The sequence below is a fragment of the Anas acuta genome, chromosome 1 (assembly GCF_963932015.1).
Source record: "Anas acuta chromosome 1, bAnaAcu1.1, whole genome shotgun sequence".
Lineage (NCBI taxonomy): Eukaryota > Metazoa > Chordata > Aves > Anseriformes > Anatidae > Anas > Anas acuta.
The window spans coordinates 93,112,607-93,133,896 of record NC_088979.1 but is presented as its reverse complement, the minus strand read 5'-3'; the positions used below and the strand labels follow the sequence as shown (position 1 = coordinate 93,133,896).

General features: G+C 37.2%; 1 protein-coding gene across 7 annotated transcripts in view; it reads right to left on the bottom strand.

The window, feature by feature from the left end:
* The window catches only part of ERG (ETS transcription factor ERG), a 149,147-nt gene that overhangs the window by 35,208 nt on the left and 92,649 nt on the right, over positions 1 to 21,290 (bottom strand). For all 7 annotated transcript variants that reach the window (XM_068688074.1, XM_068688066.1, XM_068688046.1 and 4 more), the window contains one exon: positions 606 to 823. In XM_068688074.1, coding sequence (XP_068544175.1) covers positions 606 to 823 — 218 coding nt within the window. The remainder of the gene's footprint in view (positions 1 to 605; positions 824 to 21,290) is intronic.

Here is a 21,290-nt window from a genome sequence, read left to right as displayed (position 1 = left end):
CCTTGTTCCTTTCTGCTCTCCTGCTTGCCTCCATACAAGTGGTGTTTCTTCATCGTAAGCTCTTCTAAAATCCAACTCCATTGTTATATTCTTCAGCAGAATGCTTATAGCAAATTTAAAAGTAAAAATCAATAGTTTGCTCCCTCTGACATTACAAGAATTTACTTCCTATGTTTCTCTATTTGGTTATATTTAAAGCAAAAGCATCAGACCTGATTACTGTATTTGAGAACTTCAGTAAAGTATTAATCACATACTCCACAGCACTAGATGGATCAGTATAACTGCTCAAAATCACACCACAGACATATTTTCCTAACTTTAATATATGCTCTTTCACCCAGGTTGCAATGCAAGTTTATACTGCAAATTATCCACAGTCAGAGGAAATAAAGAAAGGTATTGCACAAGGTCTCAAGAAGGTTGTGCCTGTAGTACCACCACCTTAAGTTGTGAATCGCAATGCACAGGAGACCTGTAGGGTTCTGGGACAGCAGCTGGTGGCTTGGTGTCTTGGGGCACTTAAAATGGTGCTCACTTTGTAAGTATAGTCAAGTGAACTGTGCCCATCATAAGAAAAACTGTGGTAACGCTGGCCTTATTACCTTGACCCATTAACCTGGTTTGGATTACACTCCATCTTGATGGTGACTCTGGCTGGGGGCTGTGATAACCAGTCTTGCTGGGGAACACGCGGACTCATCTTTGATGTTTGCCCATATTCACTGGAGGAGGAGGCCGTCATCTCTGTCTTTCCAAGGTGGGGTGATCCGTAGGCACACTCGAACAAGGACTGGTCTTCACTCACCACTGATAACGCTTCCTGCAAACCAGAGAAGAGAAGTCAATGTGACAGCGTTTTAGAGAAGACATTGTAATATTCCCCAAGAAAAAAATGTGATCATCCATCTTATGAAAAGAAAAAATAGCTGGTTGCTTGCGTAAATGTCTACTGCTTTTTGGGCATGCCTCTGCTGCTGGCAGAGGTGAGGACTCACAGTGCCAGTTGCACATCAGGAAGGGACAATACAAACCATGCCTGGTGAGACATCTCCTGCTAACAGTGGAACAGAGGTGCACACATGCTTGGCCAAACACTGAGGAAGCATACTGGGGTAGCAGGAGAGAGGAGAAGGCAGGGAGGGAAAGGATCTCAGGCCCCTCGTGTCCCAGGTGTGGACATGAGGGACAGCTCTGTCACAGGTGCCAGCTGCCAGGAGATGACCGGGACCTAGACCTTGCTGACTCACAGGGAACTTCTCTTCCTTCCTCTGGGAGCAGGGCCAATTTGCTCCTGGACAGGGTGCCAAGACACAGCCGGTTGTCACCCCTGAACCAGGGGTCCTGCTCTTTCCTTCAGCAGCAGCAAAAGGCAGATCGTCCCAGGCTTTGCCACTAACAAACAGGCCCCAAGCTCCTGTAGGATGCCATGCCCACTGACAGCCTCTCCACCTCTCACAGGAACACTTCCTTGGAGCTTTCAGAACTTGAAGACCCCAGCATATGGCCTCCAGCCCCCAGTCATGGTAGAAGGGACCAGCTGGCCATGGCTGAGGGTGAAGAGGCTGGGGGCATGCAGGAACCAGGTGCATGGCCATACCCTCACCAGGGCACTGCACCTGCAAGCCCACACTTCAGCTGGGATGAGAGCAATAAAACAGCACAGATCCATCAGCAGAGGAGGACAATGAGGAGAGGATAGAGAGAAGAGGCAGAGCAATGGGGGTCCTTCTGCTGACATGCTCAGGTCCTCCCCAGATGCTGCAAGAGGACTTTGCATGAGTGGCAGCAGCCACGTGGTGTCCTAAAAATCAGCAGTAACATTTCTTTGTTTTAAGAGGGGGCATACATTTATTATTCCTTTTATTTGCCTGCTTTGTGAGTCCTCAGAACGCACTCTGTCAATATTCAGTTTTATCTGCAGTTGCAAGGGCTGGAACATCACTTTCTTTTTATTATTTCTCGTGGAGACTGAGATTATCCTCTGATCTCTTGATTTTAGGAGCAGGATCTCAAGCATCCCTTCAAGTGCCACAAGACTGGTGATTCAATCACTAGCACTAAACAGCTCCGTCTTCCTCCCACAGGCCAACAGGCAGAGATAAGAGAGAGATCTGCACCATATCATTGCTATTATTCAGATGTAGTTTGAGCACAGAGGTCACCACCAACCTGTCACCTTTAGTTTTAACTCCCTGATTATTACACCTGCCCCACACATTCCTTCCATAGCCTGTGCCCAGTTCCCAGACTGTTGTCTCTGGTGGTAGTGTGAAAGGGCATCTGTAAGGCAGAATAGGTGCCACAATAACATCTCATCTTTTTGTCCTGCATCCCTGATGGGGATGCCTTTTACTTGCACAGTAATGCTAAAAACTGCTACTGCTGGTGGTCTGAAGATTTCTAATGAGACATTCCTGGGAAAGCCTGCAGAAAGCTCCTGCATTTCAAAGAGGTGGGAGGTGAGATGGCTGCTGGTCCCTTGCACCTCAAAGTTTGCTCACCTGGGTACACTGTGATGAACAATAGCAGTAGGACTTAATGCACTTGAATGTTAAAGTAGCAGGGATTGCATCACACAAGCTAGAGAAAATGTTATGTTGGAGGGAAAAAAATCTTTCTCAACAGTCTGTGTGAGTTTTTTCACAAAGATATATATATATATTTACTCTTCTATCATATTGTATATACACACACATATAGTCTGGCCAAGTGATCACAACATTACCTCCACCTAAGACTAATTACTGCATAGTTCCCTCTTTTCTGTCCCAATGAAAAGCTAATAAATGAACCAAAAAATATGTAATGAATTGATAATTTTGGAAAAGTTAGCCACAGTAAGTACATGTAAGTGTGAAATATACGTAGGAAAGCGGGAATAAGATTGCAAATACAACAGGAAGAATATTATTTCACTCTGCAAAAATCTTTCACTCTGTAAAATGTTTTCAAAACAGGCATTAAATGCTACATAATGAATGTATTTCTTATCCTCCCACACACAAGAGAAGCAAAACAATTTTATTCTTGTTTCTATTAAACTTGACTCAACCTAATATAAAGTAATATAAGAATATTTAATATGATCATGAATGCAAACCAAAAAATATGGTGTTTCTCTTTGTTGGTATCACTAATGACAAGAAATATTTTCTGTACTATGGATGCACATTATGTTGCACAAAGAGGGAAAGTACACGTTTTAACTTCCTGAGGCTGGACAGTGAACACCAGAAATATGAACCCAATTAATAAGGGTTATGCAAATATCTAAAAGGCTACAGCAAAAACAAGGCAGACATAAATGAACCCAGGAGAAGGATTTAGACCTTGTATTTCAGGAAAAAAATGTCTTGTTATTCTCAGACAATAAAATTGCAATTTGCTAGCTAGAGTTTTGTTCTGATTTAATAATCTGAAATCCATCCATCAGTTAGTGCATGCTGACAGCTCTGTAAAGTCTCTGTAGGAATAACTGGGTTTCTGCCAACTTTTGGCACCATTGGGCTTGTCCTTGTCCAGAAGTCTTATTATTGTGTACTTTATGGTAGTGAGGGTCTCTGATGTTTTACTCCAAGTCCTCACTGATCTTTGCTGGCCTGTCTTGAAGGACACTTGGACATGTGTCATCCCTCCCTTGTGCACATTACACAAGCTGAACTGATCAGCTAAGTAAGCTTTTGCATAATTTTGAGGAGTCAGCATAACTAGAGAGCATAGTCTACACTAGAATTAGCCTTACTTCCTCCTTAACTATCTTTTCTCTCATCTCATACATTAAGTGAGGTTGAGGTTGCATGTGGGAAACGTGGAAACTATGTTTAGCATCTGTTTTACTGCTCCTCCTGTCAGCTGGGGTACAGAAAGTCATACCTAATGTCTTCTCTTGCAAATGCAGCCAGGCCCATTGAATTCAATTTACCAGGAAGCACTACAAGGTGATGATATATGTGGTCCTAGCATATCATTACGCACAAGGAGAAGTTGTCTGCAACACATGGGATGGAGCTGTGTGTCGAGAAATGATAACTGCTGAATTTTTGTCCTAGTAATCTTAAAAATTGAGGATTTCTGTCCTGGGTATTTCTGAATCCACCGATCTTGCAAGACACAGTGATGCTGAACAATGAGAGGCTAGTGCAACCTGATATAACCTCTTGTGAAACATGTACTGTGGGAAAGCATAGAAATAGCATCAAGAAATTTGAAACATTTCTCAGCTACACAAGAATGCCTGATAACTGACATAATTTTGTATTCCAAAAAAACAGCACATGTCCTCCAGCTGCTTCTTGTATGCATCGTTTCATCTTGTCCATCCTTGATTTCTCATTACTGATTAAAGCCTTCAAGTCTTAACCCTACATAAGCTGTAGAAGGAAAGCTCTAACAGCTGTACCAAATAGCTGACAGAAGGCAGAATGGGTCTTTCTTTCTTAAATAGAGGAACTTAAAAATGTACTTTCTGCTGTAATTCTAAATGCTATCTCTTGGACCAAATCAATTTGTGCATTAACCATCATGAAAAATAGCTGCATGGTCTGGCCACTTATAAACATAGACAAATACATTAATACTGACAATATTTGGCAAGGGATTTTTACATATGGATGCCAGTTCTATTTCTAGTAAATGCTCTTCATTACTCATTTACATGTTAATCTTTTTTTCTCATCCATATTAATGCTATTACTGAAGCAGTTTGGCAACATCAAGCAGTAAGTGGGATAAAGCAAAGTAAACATTAATAAATATTACAAAATAGTTGCATAACAAGGCTCTTTTCCATCTTGCAAAGTTCTACACCTTTGGGGGAATAATGTTAGTATTGAATGGGTCATCATTCTGGATTTCTCATGACAATAGCATATTCTCATGACACCTCAGAAATAAGCCTTTAATTTCTAGTAATCAGCATCTGGGGTAATGTGATATGAAGAAACCTACACGGAATGCTTGCAGTGACAGGTGGGAAGGGTTTTCATGCACGTCTGTGAAGTAGAACCACTAATATTATATGAGGTCAATACTGGACGCGGATTTTCTTTCTTTCTCCACAAACTTGTTTTCACAGTGTCACAAGCAAAACATGAAAATAAGTTCCTTCATTAAGATTTTTCTATTTTTTATCCCCTGTATTATGAAAAACCTTCTCAGCTGAACTTTCTGTACAAATGATAAAAGAACAAAATGTCTTTCTCTATTTAGTTTTGACTTATACTTCACTGATAAGTTTAAAAAAAAATAGACTAACAGACTGACAAATTTGTAGAACAATAGGTAGAGCAACGCCTTTAAAGTAGGCATGAAGTCATTAGGACAAAGGTGTTTACTTAATCAAATACAAGATTACTTGGCCCAGAAACATGAAGTTACAGGAAATGTGATTGAAGTAGTTCCCATCATGAGAAGTATATGCAAGCTTGATTGTCCTTTATATGCAATGTCAGGAACTAAGGACAAAGACTTTTTTTTCTTGAGTTTGATCAACATTAAGGAATGATTAAAGGAGATAATGAGGTGTGCAGTTGTCTAACATAATTTGTTTGTTATGAGGGTTTGTTGTGGAAAAAAATACTTCAGTCGGATTTTAAAAAGAATGTTTAGGCCTAACCTGGTGATGCTTTTTCTTAAGTTAATTCTAATTAGGAAACGTGCTTGCTTGTGCATGAAATACATTTGTGTACTCTCCCTGCATGCCATCAAGCCAACCTCTACTTTAGATATTAGCATTTTCATTTATTTCTATGGCAATAAATTTCAATCACAAGTTCAGGTAGTACACTCACTGTATGTGTGTGTATAGTGTGTGTATATCTATACACACTTGTGTATGTATGTATATCTAAGAATATTCAACTCTTTTTTTTTTTTTTTTTTAATATCTTTGAATGTTTCCATTGCTTATTGCTTATTTCCTGTAACAGAAAAGGTTTAGTAGATTTTCTTTACCCTTATTCTCTATCGAAAAATGTATGAAGTGTCTTGGTGGTCAAAAAATGCCTCAAGAATGCAGAAAATCAAGAATTTACTACTCAGCAATGTTAAAATTATAGCAGACAATAGCACACCAGTATGATCAAGAACATTGGCTACAAAACAGTAGAACAGTGGGACCATGGGCCAGAAGTACATGTGAAGAGAAGGATGCATAAGGAGTCACAAATATAGCAACAACCCATTTTGTACATTGAGAGATGCTTCAGACAGCAAAAAGCATTTCTTGCTTGTACAGTCATCACTCCCATGCTTCAAAATGAAACTGTTACCCCTAACTGTGAGACACATGCAGAGACACTGCAATAAAAAACTTTTAATTAGCTTTGCCATATGGCTATGCATGTATATAATCTCTCTTTTTTTTTTTTTTTTTTTATACCGATTTTATGATATTTCTCCTAAGTAATGTAAACAACTTTCATTTCTTTTTTAATCTGATTTCATAATAATGCATGTGTAAACACAGCTACAATTCATTCAGACACAGGCTGTTTCCTAGTGCTTGTTGGATATCTACAGTTGGCCAGAAAAATCAATTCTTATTTTCATTTTAAATTAGATAAAAAAGCTAATATATGAAAACTTTCACTAAACATTTATTAGAAGGGTGGATTCTAAAGTGGGGATGTGTGTTTTGCAGGTGTTAAAACATTCTATTCTAAAACACTTTTGATGGATAATATTCATATAATAATTGTACACTTGAATGAACTTATTGGAATGTTTTAAAAGTTTATAAAATTATTTATCAGAAAAGAATTTATCAATGTTATTGAAATTATTAGTTTCACCACTTTCCCAGAAATTTTCCATCAAGTTCCTGATAAACATTACATTTGGAGAGGAACTGTCTTTTCTGAGGTAAGACTGTTCTGATTAAGGCCATGCAGTTAGCTCTATTAAGTGTTTCCATGCTTGGTTGTACACTGTATCCCTTGCAACTTGATAGCATTTGTTATTGAAATTACATACAATTTAACTGTAAAAAAATTGCAACTGAAAAAAGGAACAGATGAAAGTGTCCAAGAAAGTACACAGTATACACCTTGGTATATCCACTCCAGACTCACTCTCGTTTGCTACTTTACTATTCTTCCCCAAACTACACTTTCTGATGCTCTTTTGATGCAGTTTATCTGGAGTGAAAGGCTAATTTCAAACAGGCCAGGAATGTCATTTCCATGCTGGAAAAGACAGCACATGAGAGGCCGGACACCAGAACCTCACAGAGCAATGGGCAGTCTTCCAGCCTGAAACTCCACTCTGCTCACGACTGAAGCAGGCATTGCTGTACAATAAAGCAAGCTGTGGCTGAACCACTAAAGGACTCCTAGCCTAAATTTGCAGCTCTGCTTTAAGGCCAAGTCTTTGAGCCTTGGATTCACTGCACCAAGCAATAATCAGTGAAACAAAAGACAAGTGGTTGTGGTTGATGCTTTAGCCTTGCTATAGCTTATTAATCATGATGCTCTTACATCTCTATTCTGAACATTTGCAAAAGAAGAGGTTTTCAGAGACATTCAATATGGTGTGTGGAACATACTGGAAAAGGTTACTACTTAAAATGCAGTCACCTGAGTCAGGAATTGCAGCACACATCTGGAAAATGTTTTCCTTCTAAATCTCTAAGTCTTGGATTCATTAGATCACACAAAAATCCACATATTATATTCATGAGAGAGTTCAGGAACAACAAAAAGCCTTGGCAAGTACAAGATAGGAAAGACAGATGTTGTCCTCACCTCCACCCATGAGAATCTTATTGCTAGCTCAGCTAACATCCTCCACCTTTTTGCAATGAACACTTGGATAGTCTGGGGTAATCCAAACACAGACAGGGTGCTACCACTAATTTGGTATCTTCACCTCTTGCTGAGACAAATACAAAGGATGTTTGGAAGCAAAGGAAAACCACTGCTGTGGTCCCACTTGAAAAAAAAGAATAATCAAGCATCTATCAAAATGATGTTATGAAACTACAGGCTAGATTTATTTCTGGGAAACAATCACAGATGTGTAAAGAGCAATCCTGCAGCCCTCTTTGTGTAAATCATTCTCCTGACTTCACTAGAACTAATAATGTGAATGGAGCCCTCATGGCTAAGCCCAAAGATTTACCTTTCTGTCTCGTAATGAACAAATTCTGAGACATTATAAATTCAAATGCAGAGTGCAGTGCTTTATCACCATATTTAATATATAGCCTGTCATTTCTGAAAGGTCAGTCAACCCTATTTTTACCCAAGCTATTTTTGTCACTTCCTTTCATCATAGGGCAATATTTGTAGCACCAAGCATTCACCTCCAGGTCCTCAAGTTCTTCATAAAATAAGGAAAAATTACTGCTCCACTGTTGCAGATGGGGAAATTTTGGTAAAAATGACAAAAATGGGTCTTTCTTTAGAAAACATATCTCCTTCGTGCCAAGTTCAGTGCCATATTTGGGACTATCCTGCACCCCACACAGAAGGATTATCACACCAAGTAAAGTAGATGAACCATTAACCTTCAGTGATCAGAAAGTATATGTCAGATTGAAAGGATTGCCATTTCACAATCAATTATTCCACCTGCCATCTTTATCTCATAGTAAAGAGCAAATGCATAGTTTAACCTCTCTAAAATAGTAAATAAATGGAAATAGGGAACTATTTCATATACGTCAGATGCCCTAGATACCATCAAAACAGTGCAGTTGGCTTATTCAAATGCTATGATGAAAGCCTTCATCCTGCAACTGGTTCAGTGCACATGCAATGCCCGAGTGACTTCAAAACAATGCCTCTGAAGGGTAAGTCTTGAAGTGGCATGTCTTGAAGCCCATGCAACAGCAGTGCTAACAACAAAGAACCGCACCAGGCACTTTCATTTAGAATGAAAGCTGACCTCAAAATTCATAAAACTGTATCAAAAAGCCTAGGTAATAAAGCAATCTGATGCCATACAGCTATGAGCCCCATTGCTTTTTTCCTTCTGCCTGAATAGGATCCGTTAAACTACTTAAACTACTTACTACTTATTTACTACACTGGTAGCTTTGCTATTCAGGCACCTGGGGCTGCAGCCTGCATGTGCTTGGGCTCATGTTAACATTGTGAGATCTCTTAGGTAGTTGGACATCCATGGCTCTGATGTAATGAGGACAAACACATTGTCCATGCAAGTGCTGAATAGTGGTCAGAGTCCAAATATAACTTTCAGCCCAAATGGGTTGACACTTCAGATTTGACATATTTCAGAGAAAAAGACAAGTGTTCTTTCACCAGTGGCCTGTACACTGTCTAGGCACCATCATGGTTACTTGGAGAGGCCGGGTCTACTGAAGAACCTGCTCCAGCACAGCCCACAGACCTTAAAGCACAGCAGCACTCAAGCAGCACAATGATCAGCTGGGCTCAGAATATGTATTCCTCAATGATTATGTCAACCTTAATTCATCAGTGCTAAAAAAAATACAATTGTATCCTGCAGATTGTATATTGTATACACATTTTTAAAGAAACTGTAGCTTTGTATGCTTATTTTAGCACTTCCAGCCAGGCACAGAGCTGTTACACTGAAGTTTCAATGACTATTTTTTCAGTCAATACAATAGACTTTTCTTTCTTTTCATCTTGATAGTATTGTCAATTATGAATTCTGAAAACCTGAGTTTTTTTCCTCCTTTAATCTTGTTTGTTAACTTCTAGGGTTCCAAAATGGCAATAAATTTTGGAAAACTTGGATATAAAACTCCATTTCTGCCTTGGTACAGGGCTAGCCTGTTGCCTCTACCCTGCTTTTCTGGTTTGAGACCTTCTCAATCTGAATGAGCAGGCAACCTTCTACTTTGTTATAAAAAAAAATAAAAAAAAAAAATCATACACATCTGTTTTGGTTTTCTTTCAGCAATTATTTGTTTGGCAAAACAGGTGGCAGATTTGTAAAATGGCCCACAGCCCAATTGGAAGTGAACTGAGGTTTCATGCCACACCTGCTATGAACTTTTGCTAATTGACCGGAATGATATAGAGGAAGAGTCCTGGGGCCAAAACAGCTGCCCAAAATAAGATCCCATTCCAGACATGCTGTCCTGTCCTATCCTTTCTGTGTTTCCCATTAGCATCTTTGGCGTCACAGATAGCCCCTGCAGTTTGAATGCAAAGTCTTTAAGAACTACTGTGTTTATCAGATTCAGTCATCTGTATAGAACTAAAGGTTTTGCTTGAATACATAACTGGCCCAGTACTTTGTTTTTGACAACTTTACTGAAAAAAATCTTAGCATAATAATGCCACACAATCTTTTCTGCATTATTCAAAAGATTTTTACAAGATGGTAACATTTTCAGCTATTTTTCCTATTGCTTACCCTAAATTACAAGATTATATATTGCCTTTATACTAAGTTTCATATTTGTTAACTGTGGTGGGTTGATGCACCATATATATATTTGTGTATATAATTATATATGTCCATTATATATGTACACACAAGTATATGTAAGGAAATTTTTTAACAATCCCATCATTAATCTCAGAACAAAAATTTTAAAGTAAAAATAATTCAGTCTTTAAAATAGTTTTCTCCAATGTGTACTATAAGTCTTAGACTAACTCAACAGCAAATTGATGAGAAATATATATGAAGGAATGAAGAAACCTTTACAACCAAGGTATTGATGAAAGAATTAAACAGTAAGGTTAAAAAAAAAAAAAAAAAAAAAAAAAAAAAAGCAGAGAAATAAAGAGGGATCAGCCTGGAGAGGGGAAAGAGGAACCATTCATCAGTATCTGTAGGGCCGCCTTCCTGCAGCTCAGCTTCCCCCTCAGGGAACCTGCTACATCAGGATGCAAAGGTTTTTGATACTCACATGTGTTCCCCTTCATACATATTTTAAATTCCCACATTCTTATTTAAACAACATTTATCACATTCAACATTTATTAATCTCCCTGCTTTATAACTTTTTCAAGCAAACACTGTTTAAGCAATCTTTATTTATAAGAATGTTTTTATTTACTTCCAAATGTATTTATCTTCATATTTTTGACTGAATTTTCTCCATTAGATAATTGGAATTAAAATGCAAATTGCTATTGCTTTAAAAAAATAACATAAAATAAATAAAAATCACTACATCAAGAGCTCTCTCAATTTTTGCACAACATTGTAACAGAGAAGTCCTTTGTTTACATTAGTTTCCCTTCCTTTTCCACAGCCACCTTTTATTCTGGATTCATGCATGCAATGAATATATACATGTATACATGGTATTCCCCATTTTACAAGCATATGGAATATTGCTTAGATGAGTAATCTTTCTGAATTCAGAATTAACTTTCCAAGTATGCTGACTATGTATATAAAATATGACTTCCTGTCATGATAACCTTTATAGTGTATAGCCTAACATACTTTCCTATAATTGTTTATCATGAATATCTTGATTCATAATTCAGCACATGCTATTTTAGTCATTTGCTACATAACATGACTAATGAAATTAATATAGGTTTGGACGTCATAGCATTAAGACATTTCTACATTTGTAAAGATTAAGACAGAAAAGTACTTAGTTAAATAATAACAAACTTAAGCATGTGCTTAGCTTTAAGCCTGTTCAACCTGCTCTCTTGGACCAGTGTAAAGTAAGGAAATCATCATTTTAGCTTGAGAATTAACTATGAGATCAATCAAATAGACTGGCATGTTTTTTGATATACTCTAGTTGGAATGGATCAGAAGAAAAATGTTGTTTGACATTGATGACAAAGTTGAGATGAATAGTCTTTGCTTGTTGCCAGACTAAACAAACAAATAGACAATCAAACAAGCAAAAATAAGAAATCCTCCCATACACACCAAGAAAAAAAAAAAATGCTGTGTCACTAAATAAAGAAATTAATTAATTAAAATTAATCCCAATGGCACCTTTGGTTTTACTTTTTAATTGAACTCATTACAGATGTTAAGCAATGTCATTCTAAAAAATAACACCAATTCAAAATTATAAATTTTAAACATTTTTTTTTTTGTTCATTTACATTTTTTAGGAGATTTACCGCATACAGTCAACCTCTACCTTCACTGCATCAGTCATGGCTCTGTGACCATGTTTTTTGCTGAATCCAGTTATGTTTAATTGTATGTGTGAAGATGAAAAGGAAACTGTGTGTAGAAATACTTTTGAGTTGGCAACAAAAAAAAATTCCTTGTAGAAGCTAGTGATTACCATCATTATCATTCTTGCTAAAGACATTCCCTGTGATTCTAATATTGACTCACATCTCAGTTTTCTGTGACACCAACATCAGCTCCAGGAGAACCAAAAAATCTTCCTGCTGCCAGTGATAAGAACAGAACTAAGGAAGTCAACTGAAGTGAAGACAATCTCAAGACCAGAACACTGAAATTTGCATTTACTACACCAGAAAAAAAAAATCAAGACGCTTTTCCCCATATCTTGCTAATAAGATCAGGTGACTGACAGTTTATACTATAAGAAATTAAGTTGATTGGATGAAGGCTTAAGATATGTTAAAATAAAAGATTTGGATTTACTTTTCTTTGGACTGTACTGAAAAATGGCCCCCAGAATATCTTTATATACTGTATGCTATGCCTTCAAATGTACATACAGGAGAGGTATGCAGGCTGTTTCTCTTTTATTGTTTCCCCAAACAAACCCATTTCCTACAAGCTGCTTCCATATCTTTTGTGCCATGTCCAGCTTCCCAGAAAAACATCAGGAAAACAAAGTGTGAACTCAAAACAACCCATTTCCACAGAACAATGTGCCATACCAAGGAGAGTGAGAGCTGAAGGGGGAAGGGCTGGAGAGAAGGGGGATAGAGAGAGAGAGAAGCTGTTTTGATGCTGCCAAGGGACTTAAAGAAAAAAGGAAGGAGGAACTTTTAAAAGTCTCAGAGAGGAAGAGTTGTGTAACTGTAAATATGCAACAGGCAGGTTGCCAACTATTTCAAAGGATTTGAGGTTTCAAAATCATCCAGAAGGCTAACTGATTTGCACTCTGGGTTTTGAGCTTCCAGGAACACCTTTATATGTCTGACAGCCAGAAACTACCATATCTTTTTATAGACTACTCAAGCCATACTTGGTCATAATTTCAAGCTGAATCAGTAAGGAATGTAAACAGACACCATTTATGTTTCGCTGCAATCTAATAAAAAAGAAAGTATGGACTAAATAAAGCAAAATGATACATGTTGTTCTATAAGAAGGGAAAACCAGAGGATCTTGTTGATTTATTTCCTGGCTGACCTGAGCAATCTTCAAAGTTCCTGGTATTCAGTAAACCAAGAAAAACCATACACTAAACTCCCACAGGTACAATACATATCACTTGTTGAGACACATATGATAAAAGTCAGTGATAAATGTCACTGTGCCATTTTTAAATCTTGTTTCCGTATTTGGGTTGTCAAGGATATAAAAGCAGAAAGAAAGAATAAAAATAAGTAAGGAACAAACTGTTTTAGTCTTGCTGTCCATGACGATTATGCAAGAAAGAAACATTTGTAGAAACAACAGTACAACTGGATCACATTTTCCCAAATCATGAATCTGACTGGCTTTCAAATCTTTGGGTAGGGATACACTGCTTTTGCAGGGAAAAAACGTGGTTTCCTTGTTCCTTCTGTTGATAAAAGATGCAAAAACATAGAGCTTCCAATCACCTACAGTCCAAAACTCTACCTCATATCACCAAGACCTGTCATTACCATGGAAGAAGTACTCCACAAAGGAAATACAGGCCAAAATATATGCCATGATGTGCTGATTTCCTACTGTGGACTCCATAGCACTGCAGCAAAAAGGGTATTTCAACTGCCTCAATAGTATTTACTAACTGTGAATGTTATGCAGTGCTAGATGCAACCCCAGACTCTGCTATCTTGGGTACTGCACTAGGGCAAAGCAGACCTCATCATAAAATGCTTGCAACTAACGCAGGAATGACACAAGCCGAGGGAAATGGATACAAAGCACAAGTTAAGTGCATAGTGTGACCAATGTGATTGTCATGGCTGTGCCAAGGATTATTCTTCAATTTGAATGAACTATGCAGAAGATAAAAAATAAATAAATAAATACTATGCAAGACTAGCAAAAAAATGGAGTGGCAGTGAGGAGAAAAGACTGAGAAAGCGGGAAGGCAGAGCAAAGAGCACTTCAGCACAAACTGGAGCAAACCCAGCTGAAACCATAAATGTGACTCATCTCTGTCCTGTCTCCTTCTGCAGTTGCTTTCACTCGCTCTGCTTGTCTCCCTCTCTTTGTCAACTTCAAGGTGGCAAGGGGGAAACAGGACTGATCCCTACACATTTTGATGCCCTTGAGCTGCCTAGGACAATCCCTGAACCTCATGGTGGGGAGAACATGACAGAGTGAATGTAATGTGCAGTACCAACAGCAATCCCCTGTATTCCCCTTTCAGCCCAAACCCTTCCAGCTATAGATGTCCATGCAATGTCCCTCCATGATCCTGCTGGGAAAATTCCCTAATGCAACATATTCCACTGATGGGAGGAGAGCTCTCACTCATCATATACAGAACCTTCCTGCTCTTCTGCAATGTTGGGGCTTGGCTTTTGATAATATTAGCAGATGCCAACAGCTGAGGTAAGCTGAAACAGCAGTAAATTGATAAGAACACTTGGCATGAGAGCAGGAAGGTGGGCTTTTTATGCTTTGTTTTCCTTATGAGATCCTGACAGACTGAAGACTGGATTTTGACCAAAGAAAATTCTTAGTGTTTTTTAATATATCATTCAATTCACTTGAACATATCCAGCTAATGAGGCTTTTGTAGTTGTAGGTGTTTGGTACATTTGCAAGTGAACTTATTAATTATGATGCTCACATACATGTAGGTACCTAGCCTTAGTTATCCAGCCTTGAACTACACATCTGTCCAAAGCATGAATTTCTCCAGACCATAATTCTGCAGCTAGCTGAATATAAACTGATTGCTGAGGATTTCCAACATTACCTTTATCAAATAAAAATTGATTTAAAATCACTCAATGGAAACTAATTTTGCTTCATCAGAGTTAATAGAAACATGCAATTGATTTTACTAAGAGAACAGTATCTCTTCTGAATATTTTTTAAATATATGAAAGTTTTCCAAACTGTTTTCTTATGAGATACTCCTAGTAAGACTGAAATCTAAAACAGATCTTTAAAAACCAACTCTTTTGTGAGAATATGGAAAACAGATCTAAGGCTTCAGGAAGATTTTTGCTTCCTCATGTTGAGTATTTCATCACTGACCAGGCATGTTTTAAGGCTGTTTATTACCCTCCGAAGCATCAATATTCAATCACAACTGGGGGGAAAGTGTTTACTAGAAACATGTTAAATTCCTGCCACATCTTGTATTCTACTTTCAGTATAATCAGGATTTGTATTTTCGGTATACTAGTTATTACATTTGTGACACACACACAAATAATCTTTAAAAACAGTTATTTGAAAATTCAGTTTTTATATATGCCATTTTCAAAGTTCAGAGTTCCTGATTCTGTATTTCTAGTACAATCCTTGGGGATATTTTCCTAACTTTCATGATACTTATTAGGTGTTAGTGAGGTCATCAATTCTTGCAAAGGAAACTATGTTACTCACTTCAAAACTTAATAGTTACATTATGCATTCCACACTGATTTTTTTATATGAGCATTCTTATTGATATAAATGGAAATATTTGTAAATAAGAGATAGCAGCCCTTAATTTATAGATATTTTTGAAAGCACCAGAACAACTTCAGTATTAACTGAGCCATGTAACAGCCTAGCAAATTTGGCAGCTGAATATTACAATGTCTCATTTCATGCCGGATTAGAAGTGCTGAGAGGCTAGTAATGACACCAGTTCAGTGGGAAATAGAGAAACTCTGAAAATCACAATGAAAGTGTCTCAGGATGGGAACCTGGAAATAAAAAGCAGCTGTTTTCATAGAATCATAGAACCATAGAATCATAGAATGGATTGTGTTGGAAGGGACCTTAACCATCAGCTTGCTTTTTTTTTTTTTTTCCTATATACGCAGTGATTTTTTCAAGTCACACTAAGATGTCACACATCTCAAAGATGTGTGGATATAACTGAAAAAAACTAACTTCTAGTCTTCTGCCCTAATCATTAGCCACCAGACCATGAACTTGCTCTGATTCATCCCTGCTACATAACTCTTTGTTGCCATTGGCCTTACAATATGGTAATTAAAACAGGAAAAAAACAAACAAACAAACAAACAAACCATGGTATCTAGCCAGCAGCTGCCAGGGTGATTAGCATGCTGCTGATCACACAAACAGAAATGTTTTGGACTACGAGTTTTTTTGTTTGGTTGGTTGTTTTTCTGCTATAGTCTCATCATTCTGATCGATTATATTATTATTTATTTTTTATTTTATTTTAATTTCCATATAAGCAGGTCACTCAACAGTATTTCATCAACTCAGACAAACTGTATTTCTGGTAGAAAGGGGTGCAGGATGGTTCTAGGAGACAGACTGAAACTAGTTCTATCCTTTGGACACATGCATAGAAGTTGAAGGCAACTCAGGGATATACAAGGAAGAGAAAAGACAATGTCATTGAAAGAAAGAAGGAAGGAAGGAAGGAAGGAAGGAAGGAAGGAAGGAAGGAAGGAAGGAAGGAAGGAAGGAAGGAAGGAAAGAAAGAAAGAAAGAAAGAAAGAGAGAGAGAGAGAAAGAAAGAAAGAAAGAAAGAAAGAAAGAGAGAGAGAGAAAGAGATAAAAAGGGAGGGAGGAAGGGAGGGAGGGAGGGAGGGAGGGAGGGAGGGAGGGAGGAAGGAAGGAAGGAAGGAAGGAAGGAAGGAAGGAAGGAAGGAAGGAAGGAAGGAAGGAAGGAAGGAAGGAAGGAAGGAAGGAAGGAAGGAAGGAAGGAAGGAAGGAAAGAAGGAGTCCTAAAGGAGATAAAGAAATTCAGAGAAGGAAACAAGGTAGATGACCAAGAAATAGGCTGAAGTCTGTGAGACTGGAGAATTCTGTTGGTACCCAGAGCACTGGGAAGGTATGGACTGCAAGAAAGTCAACCAGAGAAACTGAAAGCTAGGTAATGTTCATGAGGACTTTGGTGTGAAAGAGATATCCACAGTGACTTCAATTTATATGAGAGGCCATTGGTTAACCTTGGTAAATCTCAGAGTATGGAGAGAAATAATGGTCAAGTTTTTTTTCTGAGCAAAATATAACTCTAAAACATTATTAATTTTCACTTTGAGATACATTTTGACAATGGGTAAGTGAAATGACAGGCTGTAGAAAGCTTAGAATGTGAATTAGAAACGAATACGAAAAGAGCAAATTTAAAAAAAAAAAAAAAAAAAAAAAAAAAAAAAGACAGTCTCAGAGGAATGGATGCTGCAATTGCAAGCTTCTGCACTGAATTTCTTCCATCACGCAAAAGAGGATAGAATCAGCATGTTGGGTCAGTTGAGTTTGCAAGTAGTCTTGTGTGAATTCCTGACATGCCTTTTTCTAAGCCTTTTTCTAAATGACGTGTAATAAGGAGAATGCATTTGCATGTTTAAACCAAAGACTCCTTGTGTATTACTTCCACAGCTGTGCTAAGACCAGAAGAGGCATTGCATCCTTTAGTACAGAGAGGTGACTTGTTCTGCCATTTGCTAGGCACATTACACTCTAGAACAAGTAGGAAAGTTCTTATCTTTACCTAGACACAACTTTTCTGAAAAGAATAGCATTTTCTCTTTGCAGAGGGCAGTAAATCCACTTCTTTGGTGGTAGTAAGCTCCCAAGTATTGCAGTGCCCTTTGCTCAGAATCTTTGCCAGGCTGTAGCTAAAGTGTACAATAATGTTCATGGCTTAGGCCCAGTCACAATTAATAAAAGATGCTCTTGGTCTTTGCACACAAAAAGGATTTTGACAATTGCCCACTGTTCTGTAAAGCAAATGAAAATTTTTGCTCATACTTGGAGCTTTGGTGCTCCCTGCATTTCTCTAAATCACTGGAATAATCAGGGGTCATTGTTGCTGTTTTGCCTAGGACCTCTTTGCTGGCAAAGCTATACCTTTTTGGAAGTTTGGGCTTCTGTCCTCCCTTGCTTGGCCACATTCTTATTTATTTACACAAGTATGGTGATTGTAATTGGTCTCCAAAGTACTGAGGTTTTGAGTTTATGTTCATTGTCATGAAAATTCAGAGTATAATGTTTTTGTTTGTCTTTCCTCCCAGTGTTCCCTGTATGCTAAGCTTATTGACAGTTTCAAAAAACCTCAGTTAGTCATCCTTGGGTATTGAAAGTATGACTGAAAGTATTTCCTTTGCAGATTTTCTTTTCCCTCTTTTCATTATTGTTTTTATCAACATTGACCTCTACTCACTATTATCACCACACTTGATTATGCAGTAGATTGTAAATTATTTTGGATGAACGTGCACGTTGATAAAAAGTACATCAAAGTACTGAGGTTTTGAGTTTATGTTCATTGTCATGAAAATTCAGAGTTATCAAACTTGCTTCAGCAGTAGTTGACAAATTTCATGTCCTTACTGAACCTTAGGTTCCTTTGCACCTAACTTCTAGACTCAAATGAAAACCTAAAAGTTGTTAGCTTCCAATTCATAAAATAAAATAAAATAAAATAAAATAAAATAAAATAAAATAAAATAAAATAAAAACAAAATCATAGCCCAATGTAATGAGAAAAAGAAAAAGTCTTTAAAATGTGAAATTCTATGTTTAAAAAGCAGATAAGAAAGTGAAAAATACAACATGTTATTTCCTGAAATTTCATTATTTTTAAGCTGATGTCATCACCTCTTGCGTTCTGAATTCTAAATATCTTTTACTGACAAAAATAATAAAATTATTTCCTGTCACCTTAATTTGAATATTGTGTCCCACTACTCACAACCTGTGCTTTGAAACTGCCCTGTAGAACCTTTCTGTAACATTTTCCTGATCTTCTTATTAGACATTCTGAGTTTCTTGGAATCCTTCTCTTTTCATTAGGGAAGGGAAGAGCAGAGCAGCCAGAAAAAAATAGGAAAACAGTGCCTTGGAGTTAATAAACACCGCACTTAATACTAACAATTCTTGAAAGGTCTACCAGACCTTTCAATCAATCTACAGTGTCATTAAAACATTCAAGCTCCATAAATTGCAATATTGGGAGGGAAAATTGCCACTAGTATATAGAGATCCATTGTATTTACTTGTGAGATATTTGTGATGATTACAAACATCAAATATTTTCTGATATAAAAACAACAACAACAATAAGATGAAGGTTATGTGAATTATAACACAGAAATTATGTTTATGCAATAGGTTAGATGAATAGCTTTAAGTAATTACAGCTTCAGGAGAAAGCCTTAATATAAGACATCTGATGGCAAGAATCCATCTGAATACCAGTTTACAAACTAGAAACATGATCAAAAATGTTTGGTTCATTCTTTTTATTAATTAAAAAGTATGTTATAAATTTCCAGCTTAGTGAGGGTTCATCTGCATTCAACCTTTAGACAATGTTCTCACTTTGCATGAGATCTACCTCCACACCTGACACGTCAAGACCTATGTAGTAGTAACACCATGTATAGCCCCCTTAAGAAGGGGGTAAGCCATATCCAAGTGGTGTATGTAGTTCTTCTGCAGGGCCTCTGCCCTGTAATGAGTTCAGCCCTGTCACACAAAAGCATTTGAAGTTTTTAAGTCAGGCATTAGAAACAGAGAGTATTTAATAGCAATGTACTTTGGATCTGCCTCCTGGCTTTTAAGCCTTTGGTGTAGAATCTTTAGTACCAGAGAGTCTTTGTAAATGGAAACTGAGGTCTTCAGGCATTCATAAAATTTAAGAAACTGGTATTTAAAAAACCACTAAGTATCACAAGACTCCTGATAAAAATTGTGAGAGTTGGCAAGACTTGCATCCTCTGAGAGGCAGCTGAGACTTACAGAGATTGAGGCCAAACAAAACCTCTAGGAAAGAGGAAAACAGCCCTGTGAAGGCTCAGAAGAGAAACATACTTGGGACTGAATTTGCTGTGGTCTAGATTCTAAAACCTTAGATTAAGTATGTGATGCAGGTGTGAAAAAAAATTGAATCTGAGGACCACTGGGCTGTAACATTCCTGTTAATTTTAAAGAAACTGGCACTGTTATGGAGAAAAAATAATGCAGAATGATGGCCAGTGATTTGCACATAATTTTGAAGATTGTGCTATACTTCAAAATATTATAAATGTCTATTCAAATGCATTAAAAAAAGTCATCATCATCAAATCTGCAACACACTTGCAGTATGTTAGTGGCAATATTTTATCTGAAGTATGTCATTGATACCCACGTGAATAAAAATGTAATGTAAAACCATCAAACAAAAGGTCTGAAGACTTTAAAAGGGAGAAGATTTATTAATCTGGAAAACAAAAACTCTGTCTCTGTTTCAGTATAGTAAAGGAAGGAGGGAAAATATCAGAGAGGAATTGGAAAATGGCAGCTTTCAAGCATTTGGGCTAATTAAGTCTACAGATTGGGAGAATGATACAAGAAAGAAGAGTACAGCAAAGCTTCTTTATCCAAATTAATCTCTTGAGTGACTGTTTTTCTTCAACTCACAATTATATTATTTTAGTAACCAAAGTCTTTTTCTAAGAAACTGTTTAAGATTTATTTATTTATTTATTATTTATTTATTTTTACTTTTTCTGGAAAGGTACTATTGACTATTTGTTGTTTATTTATTTATTTATTATTTTTTCCCACAGCACTGAAAGCAGATAACTGGCATAATGTTTCTTTTCAATTTTGAGTAAATTCATCTTCAAAAATCCATCCAAAGCCTCACTGGGCTGAAGCAGTGGGAACTCTATAGTGGTTCAGCACTTTAGAAAATCAAGAGCCTTATTCAAGGCTCTAAGCAGAGATTTAACAATCTAACCTGATGAACCCTTTTTTTTTGGAAAATTTCAACCTGGCCCATTTAAAGACTCCTCTGGCAGAAAGCACCAGTGATTTAGTTGGGATTGTAAAGATTTACTATGCACTTTTCCTATCTTATTAGAACCAGTAATGGAATCCACTTACTTGAATTTCTTTGGCTCTGAATACATACTGTTGAATAGTTTATGAAGTTGACATCCAGAGGTTAAATTCCTGTCTACCTTTCATTTCAGCTTTATAGCTGTAGCAAGTATATTTCCTTAAAACTTGTGGATTCTAAATCACGGAAAAAATATTTTTAATCTCACCGATATTTAAAACAAAACCAAAAGCCACAC